This window comes from Diplotaxodon limnothrissa, linkage group LG6 (assembly GCF_057381915.1).
Source record: "Diplotaxodon limnothrissa isolate DT_005_m linkage group LG6, D_limnothrissa_male_GT1.1, whole genome shotgun sequence".
Classification (NCBI taxonomy): Eukaryota; Metazoa; Chordata; class Actinopteri; order Cichliformes; family Cichlidae; genus Diplotaxodon; species Diplotaxodon limnothrissa.
The window spans coordinates 1,614,562-1,629,742 of NC_140601.1; the positions used below are offsets into that span (position 1 = coordinate 1,614,562).

A 15,181-nucleotide genomic window follows, 5' to 3' on the forward strand; every position below is an offset into this window, starting at 1 on the left:
GTGGCAGTCCAGTGAATCACAGCCAGAGATTAAGCTATGATGGTTATGGTTTACGTGTTGCAGGGGTAGGCGTCAGGCAAGGAGGGTGTCTAGGGGGTCTGGGTGAGGAGTGGTCAAGACAGAGTCCAGAATATACTTGGAGCAACGGCCCTGGCAGGGGGCAGGTAGGTGAAAGGCCACGATGGAGGGAGTGCAACCTGATAGCAGAAAACCAGCGTCCAGACAGAGATGCGTATTTTTCCTGCTTGTGAAGTGTGACGTGGTACTATGACAGAGAGAAAACACTGTGGGTAGAAATGCAAAAGATAAGGTGGCCACGACTAACGCGAGTTAGCTGAAGATCTGGCAAAGGTCTGTTGTGAGTGCTGGTCTTAAATGCTGGTGACTTGATTGCATTGAGCTGTGAAGGCTGATTGGAGTCTCCGCCTGAAGGTGCAGCCCAGCAGAGTGGAAAAACCCCGCACTCACCTGGACCATGACAGTTGGTTTCAGCCAGTTTGTCTTTCTTGGCTTCTTTAAAATGGCCATGTTCAAACTTTTTGTGGTAGTCCACCTGCAGTTTACTTTGGTGAGCTGTGTCTTCCCTCCCAGTGTTAGCATGTGGCATTATTGCATGTCCACGATGTAACTACTTCTGATGTTTCCTCTACATTTCACCTTCACTAGTTACTTTGCCTTGTTTGGTGTCATTCTTTCCAGCACAACCTCACGTGTCTGAATTTACAGTCATGTTTTCATTTTGACAAACTGTATTAACACAATTGATCTAAAATCAGACAAACAACAAAATCCGAGTAGAAAGTTATATTTGTTACTGTAACAACCACAAACATGTTTATTGAATCATATTTCATAACTTTAAATGCAAATATAAATTGTCAGTTTTAAAATCATACGCACAAGTTTTGCAAACAACAAAGTGATTTGCAGCCATTTACCTTTTTTAACCATGTCAAACTGTTTACAGAACAATCAGCTGTTCTTCAATAAGATGCCACAAATTGTTTGTGCCACTCCAAATATTTCTGTCCACTATAAAGGAAACATCACAGCCTGATACCTGCAGGTCTGACAGCAGCAGGTGTGTCACTCCTGTTTCTACCTGGAGACAGCAGCCGCCTCATTGTTCTGACACACAACACAACACTATCCACAACACTACACACTAACTACACAAGACAACACATTAACTACACACTCCAAACATCTCTCACATCTCAAAACTCGCTCTCTCTCTCTCGCCGTCACTCCTAAATCTTCCTAAACAACCAAATGTCATGTTGCCATATCAACATGGTGCATTTTTGCACCAACATGAACGGGCTGATTTTGGTTTCATTTTTCTTTTTTGCTCATTAGCAGAGAGGTCTCGCTGCGCTGTCCTCAGACAGTAAACACACGTATATATTGTTTATCATGACTCTGGTTTTACGTGGCCTATCAGCACAATTTAAAAACTGGCACCTTGTTGCTTTGTCATCTTGAAGTGGTCATGTGATCGGCTTACCACGACTACTTTATTCTTCCTCAGTCAAACAGCAGCACTCATGCCATTGTTTTGCCCCCTGAGCTCCAGGTGTTGTGCCAAAAAGTGATCGTCGGGCAGAAAGTGATCGCTGTCCGCGGGAGCGCAGCTGCTTAAAGCTGCAGCGCCCAGATTACTTACAGCTACTTCTGTGCAGCTGATATAAGATGCTGTAAACTACAGACAGCTTCAACCGTCAGTTTGCTGTAAAATAGTAACGCGACCGCGCCGCAGTTTCTTGTTAGTAACGGTAACGGCGTTGTAACGATAGGAATAGTAATTAGATTACTCGTTACTGAAAACAGTAACGCTGTTATTCCCATCACTGGTAATCGGACATGTGGGAAGCTGACATGCCGGTTACCTGTCTATGTCGAGAGCACTGAAAAATTCCAGCTCCAGGCCCTGTCCAGTCAATGAAAGAGTCTGCAACATTTAAAGATATTACAGGATGACATCCTAGGTGACAGGTTTGACCAGCCCACAACCCCCCCACCCTCACCCTCACCTTCACTACAGAGTCCTCTCCCCACTCTCCTACCTCCCTCGCTTCCCCCCCTTCCTGACACCATGACACCCCCCTCCTCCAATCCCTCTCTCAGCAGCAAGACATCTCCCCCCCTCCCCTCCTCCCAAACATCTCCCAGTGTCACAGTGGATCAGGTCAGGAGGCAACTGAGGAAGCTTCGCCCCAGAAAGGCAGCAGGCCCAGACAAGGTGTGTCCTAGGATGCTAAAGGTGTGTGCTGCTGAACTTGGGGAGCCGCTACAACGAGTCTTCAACCTCAGTCTGCGACTGGGGAGAGTGCCCGCCCTATGGAAGACATCCTGCATCGTCCCGGTCCCCAAAAAGAACCGGCCCAATGAGCTGAATGACTTCCGACCGGTGGCACTGACGTCACATCTTATGAAGACTCTAGAGCGGCTCTTCCTCAACTTCCTCCGACCACAGGTACAACATGCCCAGGACCCACTACAGTTTGCATACAAGGCGGGTGTCGGAGTGGAGGATGCCATCCTGTACCTCCTACACAGAGCCCACTCACACCTGGATGGGGGAAAAGGCACGGTCAGGATACTGTTTCTTGACTTTTCCAGTGCCTTTAATACCATCCGGCCCTGTATGCTTCAGGAAAAACTGAACAGGATGGAGGTGGACCCCTGCCTGGTGGCTTGGATCTCCGACTACCTCACCAACAGACCACAGTACGTCAGGCTGAAGGACATCACGTCTGACACTGTGGTCAGCAGCACAGGAGCACCACAGGGAACTGTGCTGTCCCCTCTTCTCTTCACCCTGTACACCTCTGACTTCTGCTACAACTCTGAATTATGCCACATTCAGAAGTTTGCAGACGACACAGCCATCATGGGGTGTATCTGGGATGATCAGGAAGAGGAGTACAGAAGTCTGGTGAGGAACTTTGTCGCATGGAGTCACACAAACCACCTGCAACTCAACACCTCAAAGACTAAGGAACTGGTTGTGGACTTCGGGAGGTCCAGAGAAGGTCCACTGCCGGTTCAGATAGAGGGGGAGGAGGTGGAGGTGGTCAACAAGTACAAGTACCTCGGGCTGTGGGTGGACAATAAACTGGACTGGTCATGCAACACAGAGCACCTGTATAAAAAAGCCCAAAGCCGACTGTACTTCCTCAGGAGGCTGAGGTCTTTTAACATCTGCAGGAAGCTCCTGAGGATGTTTTACCAGTCGGTGGTTGCTGGAGTACTTTTCTATGCTGTGGTGTGCTGGGGGAGCAGCACAGCAAAGAGGGACTCATCCAGGCTGGAGAAACTGATCAGGAGGGCTGGCTCTGTGGTCGGCATGAAGCTGGACACTCTGGTGACAGTGGCAGAGAAAAGGACATTAAAGAAACTGCTGGACATTATGAACAATGCTGGGCATCCTCTGCACACGGCCATAAACAACCAGAAGAGTCTGTTCAGTGACAGGTTGCTTCTCCCCAAGACAAGAACTAACAGACTTAAAAACTCCTTTGTCCCACACGCCATCAGACTGTTTAACTCCTCTCTGGAGGGGAGAGGGAGGGGAAACAGGAGGACAAAGGAGGGGGGAACAACTAAGCTGTAGTGCCTCTTCACCTCACTGTACAATACCTTGTGCAATACTTTTTGTAAATAGTCAACAGTGCAATAGACTCAATACTTGAAATGCGCAATTCACTTGTATTTTTATTTTTTATTCCTATTTATTCTATTTATCCCCTTCGTATATTTTATTTATATTTGTCTCTGTATTTATATATGTGTGTGTGTGTGTGTGTGTGTGTGTGTGTGTGTATATATGTATATATATATATATATATATATATAACAATTCTGTAACTGTAACTTCGGTCGTTGCTGTGCTTTTTGGAAGTCGAATTTCCCAGAGGAACCCACCCGAGGGATTAATAAAGTTCTATCTTATCTTATCTTATCTTATTGGCCCACAACGTTTGTTAGACGGGAATAAAAGCTGTAGTACTGGTGGTAAAGAAAAGTAATACAGCTCAGAGATATGGCTTGTGCCAAAGATTTAATGTTAACGTATTGTTGATGGATTTCATTGTATAGGTTCAAGTTGTGTCTGGCCATGGGGCAAATGATATTACCCATGTAAATCACTTTTTATTGACTCCCCCTCTCTATAAATGTCCTCTCCAGTTGGATTCTACTCATCTGTCTTCGGTACGATGCAGCTGCTGTGTCTACTGACCTGTCCGTTGATTGGCTACATCATGGACTGGAGGATGAAGGACTGTGAAGAGGAAAGTCCAAACACACAAACAGACAATTGGTATGAAAAGTGTTCAGGATAAGATACTACAGACAGACCCAAAGGCTGGTGTTTAGTACATAGGATGGGTTTAATGTTAACTTTGAACTTGGATTGCGATATAAAAGAGGAGAAGCCTGGTGGTGTCACTAACATCACAGTGTACCTCTGCATCTTGATTTCACCACATTCAAACTTTTTGTGTAGCCATGAGCCTCTTTTGACACTTGAACTTTGTCCTTCTCAGCCAACTGAATGCCTCAAAGAGGAACAGGAAGATCCAGAAACTCACTAATGCCATGAGAGCTTTCATCTTCACCAACCTCCTGTTGGTCACCTTTGGCATCACATCCCTGATAGACAATTTGCCCTTACAGGTTAGCAAAATCCTGAGCTTCAGAAGTCCTCACTGACACATCCGAGTATCACTGTTAACATCTGACTTTGCTTCTCTGATAGATGGTGTCATTCATTCTGCATACCATAGTAAGAGGATTTGTTCACTCCTGCTGTGGAGGTCTCTATGCTGCTGTGTGGGTAACAACAGGGCTTTTACAAAGCTACAGTATTTATATATTAACATATGTAATGTGAGAGATTTTGCTTACAGTTAGAAACCCTGTAAGGAAGGCATGGGCAAGGAAATCAGAGTTTAAAATATTGATTTTCAGCCCTAACATGGGGTCCTGTGCCCTCGTATAGACGGTACAACTGTACGTGGAAAATGACCACACAGGCAGCTGAACTTTGTTTTATATTGTTAAACTGCATCGCCGAGTGCTGTGACAAGTATTTGGATTCTTTACTTAACTAAAAGACAAATGTTTTTCCATCGAAACATACTTAAAATGCCAAAACCTTCCAGGGTTTATGGCTGAGATAGGCTGTAGCCATCCCCCAACCCTGAAACTCTAAAGCAGTTTTTTCAACAGAACATTGTTTTCCTCTCTTATGATTAACCAAACAAGCAACATCACTGAGCTTCACGTTCCCGTTAACACAGACAGACATCAGACCACTGTGGAAAAGCAAATTAGTCAGCTGGAACATCCTTAAGTTGAAGCTTAGAGAAGAAAGAGACCCCAAATTTTAAAAGCAGTTTAAAAAAATGGATAAATACAGGGAGTGCAGAATTATTAGGCAAATGAGTATTTTGTCCACATCATCCTCTCCATGCATGTTGTCCTACTCCAAGCTGTATAGGCTCGAAAGCCTACTACCAATTAAGCATATTAGGTGATGTGCATCTCTGTAATGAGAAGGGGTGTGGTCTAATGACATCAACACCCTATATCAGGTGTGCATAATTATTAGGCAACGTCCTTTCCTTTGGCAAAATGGGTCAAAAGAAGGACTTGACAGGCTCAGAAAAGTCAAAAATAGTGAGATATCTTGCAGAGGGATGCAGCAGTCTCAAAATTGCAAAGCTTCTGCAGCGTGATCATCGAACAATCAAGCGTTTCATTCAAAATAGTCAACAGGGTCGCAAGAAGCGTGTGGAAAAACCAAGGTGCAAAATAACTGCCCATGAACTGAGAAAAGTCAAGCGTGCAGCTGCCAAGATGCCACTTGCCACCAGTTTGGCCATATTTCAGAGCTGCAACATCACTGGAGTGCCCAAAAGCACAAGGTGTGCAATACTCAGAGACATGGCCAAGGTAAGAAAGGCTGAAAGACGACCACCACTGAACAAGACACACAAGCTGAAACGTCAAGACTGGGCCAAGAAATATCTCAAGACTGGTTTTTCTAAGGTTTTATGGACTGATGAAATGAGAGTGAGTCTTGATGGGCCAGATGGATGGGCCCGTGGCTGGATTGGTAAAGGGCAGAGAGCTCCAGTCCCACTCAGACGCCAGCAAGGTGGAGGTGGAGTACTGGTTTGGGCTGGTATCATCAAAGATGAGCTTGTGGGGCCTTTTCGGGTTGAGGATGGAGTCAAGCTCAACTCCCAGTCCTACTGCCAGTTTCTGGAAGACACCTTCTTCAAGCAGTGGTACAGGAAGAAGTCTGCATCCTTCAAGAAAAACATGATTTTCATGCAGGACAATGCTCCATCACACGCGTCCAAGTACTCCACAGCGTGGCTGCAAGAAAGGGTATAAAAGAAGAAAAACTAATGACATGGCCTCCTTGTTCACCTGATCTGAACCCCATTGAGAACCTGTGGTCCATCATCAAATGTGAGATTTACAAGGAGGGAAAACAGTACACCTCTCTGAACAGTGTCTGGGAGGCTGTGGTTGCTGCTGCACGCAATGTTGATGGTGAACAGATCAAAACACTGACAGAATCCATGGATGGCAGGCTTTTGAGTGTCCTTGCAAAGAAAGGTGGCTATATTGGTCGCTGATTTGGTTTTGTTTTGTTTTTGAATGTCAGAAATGTATATTTGTGAATGTGGAGATGTTATATTGGTGTCACTGGTAAAAATAAATAATTGAAATGGGTATATATTTGTTTTTTGTTAGGTTGCCTAATAATTATGCACAGTAATAGTCACCTGCACACACAGATATCCCCCTAAAATAGCTAAAACTAAAAACAAACTAAAAACTACTTCCAAAAACATTCAGCTTTGATATTAATGAGTTTTTTGGGTTCGTTGAGAACATGGTTGTTGTTCAATAATAACATTATTCCTCAAAAATACAACTTGCCTAATAATTCTGCACTCCCTGTACATGACTGTATGATTGTGAAAAGGGCCAGAGTCAGCCAGAGTTCATGAGCTCTGTCTGTAATACATTAATACATGAGAGTCCCTTGGGTTGGGTTCGGTGTACTTTAGCAGTAATTTAAGAATGAATGAATACAAATGAACGAGAAAAAGAAGCTCGTCTACCTCTCTTTCTAGATATCCAGCCAACCACTTCGGGACACTGACAGGTATGCAGTCAATGATCAGTGCTGCGTTTGCCCTGCTTCAACAACCACTGTTCATATTGATGGTGGGACCCCTCAGTGGAAATCCTTACTGGGTAGGACACGTGCACACCGAGAGGAGTTTTTCAACAACGGGTTTTAGAAGAGCTTTGGTTTGAAACATGTACCGACGCTGTCTCCTTACCACAGATCAATCTGGGCCTTCTCATCTTCTCCCTTGCTGGCTTCCTGTTGCCAGGCTACCTGTTCTATCACCGGAGAAACCTGATCAGGGCAAAGGCAGAACACGATAGGACAGCTGTCGGCCAATCGAAGACTGAAAATGTTGCTCTAACCCAGTCATTCGGTGGAACTGCTAAGACCCTAGCCAATGGGGATGCAGCTAATGAACTCATGCCAAATGGTGTTTAAGATGAAATGAATAACTTAGTAAGTAGTTTGCTCATTTTTGAGGATATAAATCAAACTTGATTATGAAAAGGACAACACACACAAACCAAAGAAAACATATATTTCAAAAAATAACATCCTGCATTACTCCGTGAGTGAGAATAAGAGTTGGCTGTGACGAACGGCTTGTTCAGAAGAGCTTCAATCCCCATATGACCCTGGAAATATGTGGGAAACATCCTGTATCCTTTCATCCTGTTCACCACATGCAGCAGTTTTATGAGAACATTTCCAGCTGTAGTTTAAACTGTGACGGTGGTCTGTGGGCTTGTGCTTACAAAGCAATGCAAGTGTAGAAATTCAAGCAAGCGTGCAGATATGAAATGCTTATTACACAAGTTATGAGCTTGTTTGGTTTGTTTAAATATTCTAGTTATTTAAAGTGGGTTTAAAGTCACTTGTTTCCTGGTAACTGAGGACAATTATGGACAATATTGTTACGATCTTGAGAAAATAATTTATGTTAATGGTAATATGGAAAAAGAACTGTTGATAGTTCACAAACGTTATTTTCAGAATTATAAACTTCTGCTGCTGCCACTGTGTAACGTGGTTTGACACAGTAAACTGTTACAGAGCTCTTGACCAATCACATTAGGGCGCCTGTTCCTCTGAGGTCCCGCCCTCCAACCTTGTGGTCGGGTTGATTTGAGTGAGCAGAATTTAGTTTCAACAACAGTTCCTTGCGTGAGCTTGAATTCACTGCAGCACTCGCATGCATGATGGCGTCTTTGTGTGTGTGGCTGCTGACTCTCTGCACACAGACTGCTGAACTTACGCACAAGAAATGTCATTGCATCATTGCAGTGAGCACCTGTGCCCATGAAAGATGACCTTGTAAACACAGGTGGGTGGTGCTTTCATGCTCACAGCCAAACGTGTGTGCTTGTGATGACCATATTAGGGACCTGCCCTCTCTGTGACATCATACAGGTTGGAGAGTAGAAAAAACTGTAGAAGAAAAGTGTTTAGAGCATCCTGCAGTCGAAGCTTTTGGCTTACAGAGATTACTTGTGCATTTGCTGAGCTCATTATTTGAAACATTAGCCAGGTTTAGCATGAGCATGCACATTTCATTGTCCCCTTAGGCTAGGAGGTTTGGAGGAAGTCAGTACCACTGCAAAGAACAGGGTCTAGTTAAATTCCAGAGAAATTAATTTTGAAGACATAAATGTCTGTGCTCTGGGCTTTAGTTATATTTAAAATACAGACATTTGAGGTTATGGCTTGAAGCACTGAAGGCTAGTCATGGCCGAAGTACTTCTGTGCTAACATTACATGCTGGAAACAATTATGACATGTGACAAAATGTCACATGTCAGATGACTAATCTGTTGAATCTTTGCGATTGTTTGACTGTAACATCTGAGTTACACAAAGCCAACCCTCGCCCTGTGCCTAAGAGCAGGCCAGAGCTGACCTGGTGAGTGCTCAGCCCTTAGGGACTTGGCAGTTCCTTTGTTCCATCAGCTTGGAGAACTTCCTTCAGTTCTTCTGTGGATTTGTTAGTGTCTTATTTTTATGAAGTGAGAGTAACAGAATTCATGAAAATAACTTTCACGCTGTTAGAAGATCATCTTCAGCATAATTAAGTCATTTTTTATAGACGAGTTTTTGCTCGAAGTGGAGAAATCGTTCTCTTAGCTGATGTTTCCTAAATGAATCGAGGATTGACCAGTCGGCACTTCCTTATGTTGAAGTAGCTACTGCTGGCTCTAACATGAAAGCAGCAGGATTAAATAATGTGTATGAATCACTGACAATCATCCCACACTGGGTATAAAAGCAATAGCTTGTCTCTGACTGCCAGATGGCAGCTTGTAACTAGGATGGCTTCATCTTACCTTTTAAACGTGAGTGAAGTTTATGTTCTTTACTTTGAGCACACACAGGTGTGGAAACGTGTGAAACATAAATATTTTGTTTCAGTATGGTCACTTCATCAAATCCTAGGACCAAGGACCAAGTGTAACTGTAGTGTCGGTTTGGTTAACCGATGCAGGTACGGGGATTTGCTTTCCCCTTGTTTCCTCATCGTTATTCATATTTCCTAATCCTTAAATGCGGACAGGTTGCGAACACATTGCCATTAGTGAATGAGTCTTTGTCAATGAGCACAACTCAAAGGACACGACTGGCTGCCAGTTTGTTGTGTATTTCTGTAGAACATGAAGGCTGTTGAGTGCATATGTAATAACTGAATGTGAACTTCTACCCATGTAAACAGCTGCAGATGTGTGATCTTCAACTATTTACCACAGTTAACTCTTCTATTATCAGAAACTGTTGTTGTAATACTCAGCATGTCACAAAAACTTATCCTGAGAATAATTTTCAACCCAGTTGGTATTATGATTTCCTGCTGCAAAGACAAAGGTTGTGGGGAGAAATAAACTGTTAGCTGTTGTACCCTGTTACATTGCATACATGTGATTTATTGCTGACATTTTAAAAGACACAAACACACTAGTATTTAAAACCTTGGGAATTAGGACTGTACTGTGCTTTTCCGGTCAGACTGGCTTTCTCATTGGTGGTGGTTTGTTTTTGCTGTACTTTATCCCAGTTTGAGGGTATTTATAACAGATTACTCTGTTCAGGCCAGTGTTTCTTAGGAGAAAAATCCCCACTACCAGCAGAACACCCAGCCAGTTGTAGAGCAGGTTCGATCCTTGGCTTCCCCAGTCTGCATGCCCAAGTATTCTTGGTGCTCTCCGATGCATCCATCGCAGTGTGTATGAATGTTGGTTAGATTGCACTTATGTATAGAAGGAAGTGCTTGTATGAGTGGGTGTGATTGGGTGAATGAGGCATGTTGTATAGAGCGCTTTGAGTACTCCGTGAGAGTAGAAAAGCGCTATATAATGATCAGTCCATTTACCATTACCAAATAAACAGGAATCAAAAGAAACAATACTCAACATGTGCATCTGGCATAACTGAGGAGATGTGCAGGACTAAAGATGTGGAGGTTAAGTTCAGTGCATTTATTTACAGTGAATGTTAAAAATGTTAATAAATGCCGTAATGCAAAGTGAATGGGCAGTAGTCAGAGGATTCCTCAGCACCAGCTCAGGAAAAGAGTCTCTTCCCACAGGAAAATCTTTTCTCACTCTCAGTAACTGACATCAGGAGGACATCCAGGAATCCTGAGCAGACGAGAACAAAGAGGTGCATCAAGTAAGATGAGCCATCAAAACTGATTGTTTCCTGCTTGACGATTCAGTGTCAAATGAAGGTCTTAAACAGCAGCCAGGCCTATCACAGGATTGTCAACAGGTAAGTTAATTAACACAGGCATGCTGGACTGAAGGGGGGGAAACAGGAGGACCAGACCCTACAACAGAAGGTGTGAATAATGCAAACATACACTCCCACAGACAGAGGAGAGGAGCGACAGATAGAAAGAGTGAGCCAGCACAGGAGGACTGAAGGACCATGACACCAATCCACAACTGCTCTTCTGGGCCATATCACTCCTGCTCCACCAGATATCGTAGATCTCTCCTGCGATGTCGAACATTCATAATCTGCTGGCCAGTAAAGGCTGGCTCACTGAGGCTGAACCAACCAAGAGTGGGTTTGATCTGAGAAACATGTTATTGATTCTCATATTTTGAGCTGACAGACACAGGATTAAACAGAGCCTCAATTTCAAACGGTCTGATGAAGTTTGGAGACGTTTTATCAGATTCCGTTCTTAGAGGAATTTTCTTTGTTGATAACCAAACCTTTTGTCTCGGCATGTAACTTGGAGTTTGGTCTGGACGACTTTTATTTCGATCCTTGGTCCACAATAGTGCTGCCCGAGCTGCCTTCCAGATCCGCTGACAGCAGCGGAGAGGATTTGGCATTGCTGGAAACAGTGGAGGTTGATACCCGAGGAGTGCTTCAAACTGAAAGAGACCAGGGGCTGATGGTGTCATGGTGTTTTGTGCATACTTAATCCAGGTGAGTTGCGTGCTCCGGGTGGACTGATTAAGGGAAGTGATGCAGTTCTGTGAATGGAAACCAGAAGAAGAAAGGTTCACCTGGACACCGAGGATGGAGCAGAATTCTTTCATACAAGTGCTGTAAATTAAGGACCCTGGATTGAAACTATGTCCAGTCGAATTCAATGAACACATCGTCTACCAGGAGCTGAAGCAAGTGTGCAGCTTTTGAAAAATGATCAACAATAGTGAGGATTATTGTGTTACCAGAGCAAGGGGACAAGCCGGTGAGAAAATACACTTCAATGTGGGACCAAGGACTTCCTGGAGTTGGAAGTTGGTGGAGCAGACCGACTGAAGGAGACCTGGAAGATTTGTTCTGAGCACACACTGTACAGGAAGCAACGCATTCTTTTTTCATCTTTTATCAAGATATCAACGAGTATTTACGGGTCGATCTACGTCCCGTCCCATATGGTCGCGAGCAGTGGGTAGTGACTGAAAGAATGAGATCTCGGATACAAGCGGTGGAACTGGTCTTCCTCTGAAGGGTGGCTGGCCTCTCCCTTAGAGATTTGGTGAGAAGTTCGGCCATCCAGGAAAGGGCTCAGAGTAGAGCTGCTGCTCCTTCGCATCAAAAGGAGCCAGTTGAGGTGGTTCAGGCATCTCATAAGGATGCCTTCTGGGCGCCTCCTGGGTGAGGAGTTCAGGGCATGTGCCAACTGGAGGAGGCCCTGGGGCAGACACGCTGGAGAGATTATATTTGTCGGCTTGCCTTGGTCTTTCCCCGGATAAGCTGGAGGAGGTGGCGGGGGAGAGGAAAGTCTGGGCTTCTCTGCTTAGGCTGCTGCCCCTGCAACCCGGCCCCAGAAAAGCAGAAGAAGATGGATCGATGGATCTTTTATCTTTTTTATGTTTGCAACCAAAACAGAAGCTTGAAGAATTACATTATTACTGGGATGATATGCAAACTCGGAGGTATGAGCTCAGTGGATGACCTGGGAGTGGACACAAGAGGGGACAAAAAGAGGTGGCCCATTACCTGGGCCTATATGTCTCCTTCTCTGATTCACACCAAGTGATTTGCATCATATAAATCAAGTTTTGAAAAGATTGTGGGTCGCTACAACAGTTCAAATGCTGATGATAACAGAGGCGATGGATATTTGTTTTTAACTGTGAGGGATGTGTTTGCTCAGCCAAGGGTATCCTAACACTAGCACTGCAAAAGTATACTTGGATATGTTCTGAGTGGGCACTGGATTTATAGAGAGAGAGAGATCATTTCCAGGAGACATGTCCAGTCCAACTGTGAAACTTGAAGGAGTTTGGATAATTCTTCCAGGGGAATCTTGAGTGTGGCAGTCAGGTTCTACTCAGGAAAATTCTGCTCTGCTCCAGAATCAATTAAGGCTTGGACAGAATATGAAATAGACCGGGAAACAAGTTTATCTGGCAACAACAATCTTGGCAGGGAATGTTTCTTTAACTTCCATCCATCCATTTGCTTCTGCTTATCCTTTTCAGAGTTTGCTGGAGCTTATCCCAGCGAGAGGTGGGGTACACCCTGGACAGGTCGCCAGTCTGTTGCAGGGCTAACGCACAGACAACCATTCACACCTATTCACATTAACCTATCCCCACTAGATGCATGTCTTTGGACTGTGGGAGCAAGCCGGAGTAACCGGGGAGAACATGCTAAACTCCACACAGAAAGACCCCAGCCTGATGGTGGAACTGAACCCAGTCCCATCTTGCTTTTCAACAACAGTGCTAACCACCGTGCCACCCCCTTTACCTTTATTTAACGTGCCCACCAGTATCCCCACCTTTCCTGAGGGGTGTTGTCTTTTATGTGCCGCAGATATGTTTAAAAAAAACTCACCTTCTGTCATGGTCCCTGTGCCCCCCCGGCCAGCCCAGTGTGGCCACAAGTGTTTGTTGTTTTTGTCTCACTCTCTCTCTCCTACCTGTCTGCCTGGGCAGAGCTCTGATTGGGCTCCCGCCCTTGGCCCACGCACCTGCAGCTGATCTCGGGTGAATTGCAGTTCTCTGGCTCTTAAGGCTGGGGCTCTGAGCTATTCGTCGCTGGAATATTGAGTGACCCTCGTCAGTATTGCCTGGCTTCATTGTGAATTAGTTGTTCCCGTGCTTGCCGCCGACTTACCCTCGTCTATGTTGATAGGTTTATCTGGACCTGCCCGTTTTGATTCCTGGACCCCGTGAGTGTGAGTGGGTTGCCCGTGTGAGGAGTGTTTGGACGAGGAGCGGAGCGAGTGTGAAGACGTGTGTTTCCCCCCTGTTGACCCCCGGGACCCTGGTGTTCCCCCCCCCCCCCTTCACGTGTACATAGCGCACCGGAGTGTCTAATAAAGTGTTGTTAAACTGTTGAGTCCGTTCCACCCCCGTTCTGTCACGGAGGTGGAATGGACTCAGGTGCAGACTGAAGTAGCACGGTTCAACAACACTTTATTAAACACTCCGAGCGAGAGAAAAACAACAAGCACTTGTGGCCACACTGGGCTGGCCGGGGGGGGCACAGGGACCATGACACCTTCTCTGATTATTCTGTGTCTCTCAAATGGAGAAAGCCACGCCTGGCCAACTTCTGTCACACCTTTCAGGAAGTCCTCCGGGAAAACTCCACCAGAACTTGGGGTTATTCTAACCAGGGCAGCAGATCGTGCTGGTGATAGGACAGTGGAAACAGACATACCTCAACTCTGAAGACTGGCATCTTGTTGGCCAGAGACATGGTGGAGTAGTCCCTATGTATATCCAGCTGGGCTTTTTGGAGGACAGGGGAGCAGCAAATTCAGGTCTGGGTCGAGATGTGGCTAAATCATTCTGTCATAACCAGAGATGGGTTATGACAGACTGTAATCTGATTACTTTTTTCAGGTAACGAGTAAAGTAAGGGATTACTATTGCAAAAACGGTAATTAGATTACCGTTACTTTCCCGTAGGAACGCTGCGTTACTGCGTTACTAAAACCGTGATTTTTTTTGCGAGAATGTCTCATGACAGTGACGTGAGCGAGTGCGACGTTTGTGACAACAGCTGTGTGCAGATCAACAGTGGACAGTGTTGGGGAGTAACGGAATACATGTACCGCCGTTACGTATTTAAAATACAAAATATAAGTAACTGTATTCTGTTACAGTTACCGTTTAAAAAGGTGGTATTCAGAATACAGTTACTTTGTTGAAATAAATGGATTACACTGCGGTACTTGTTTCATTTTGTCGCGGGTCAGGACTGTTTGGGTTTTGTTTGACAGCTACGCTCTTTGTTCCAGGCGGCAGCGTTACGGTTGCCATGGTTACAGGGCGACGCTCTCTCTCTCTGCGACTGTGTGTTTCCTGGGTGAGAGAGCGCCTTTTCGTTGTTGTTGTTGTGCTAAGCTAACAGGCAGAATGCTACAAGCATAGCTCTAAAGAATGTAGCATCATGGGCAGTGTAGTCCGTGTTGCAGGGAGAATGGACTGCCATACACGTTATGGGTCTGTGAGCGCGAGGAGGGAGAAAAAGGGGAGTGGAAAGGTACGAGTTGTCATCGAGGAAAAACGGGAGCTGGAAGCATGTAAATATAATAATAACCACTGCAGC

At 45.0% G+C, this 15,181-nt stretch overlaps 1 protein-coding gene across 3 annotated transcripts in view; it reads left to right on the plus strand.

Moving 5' to 3' along the window:
• The window catches only part of slc43a1b (solute carrier family 43 member 1b), a 45,729-nt gene that overhangs the window by 21,893 nt on the left and 8,655 nt on the right, over positions 1-15,181 (plus strand). For 2 of the 3 annotated variants that reach the window (XM_085356699.1, XM_085356698.1), the window contains exons 11-15: positions 4,192-4,324; positions 4,551-4,680; positions 4,763-4,836; positions 7,161-7,284; positions 7,379-7,618. In XM_085356699.1, coding sequence (XP_085212825.1) covers positions 4,192-4,324; positions 4,551-4,680; positions 4,763-4,836; positions 7,161-7,284; positions 7,379-7,600 — 683 coding nt within the window. In that variant the 3' untranslated portion in view covers positions 7,601-7,618. Of the gene's footprint in view, positions 1-4,191; positions 4,325-4,550; positions 4,681-4,762; positions 4,837-7,160; positions 7,285-7,378; positions 14,707-15,181 lie in introns of those variants that run through there. The other variant, XM_085356697.1, reaches the window with a different exon arrangement.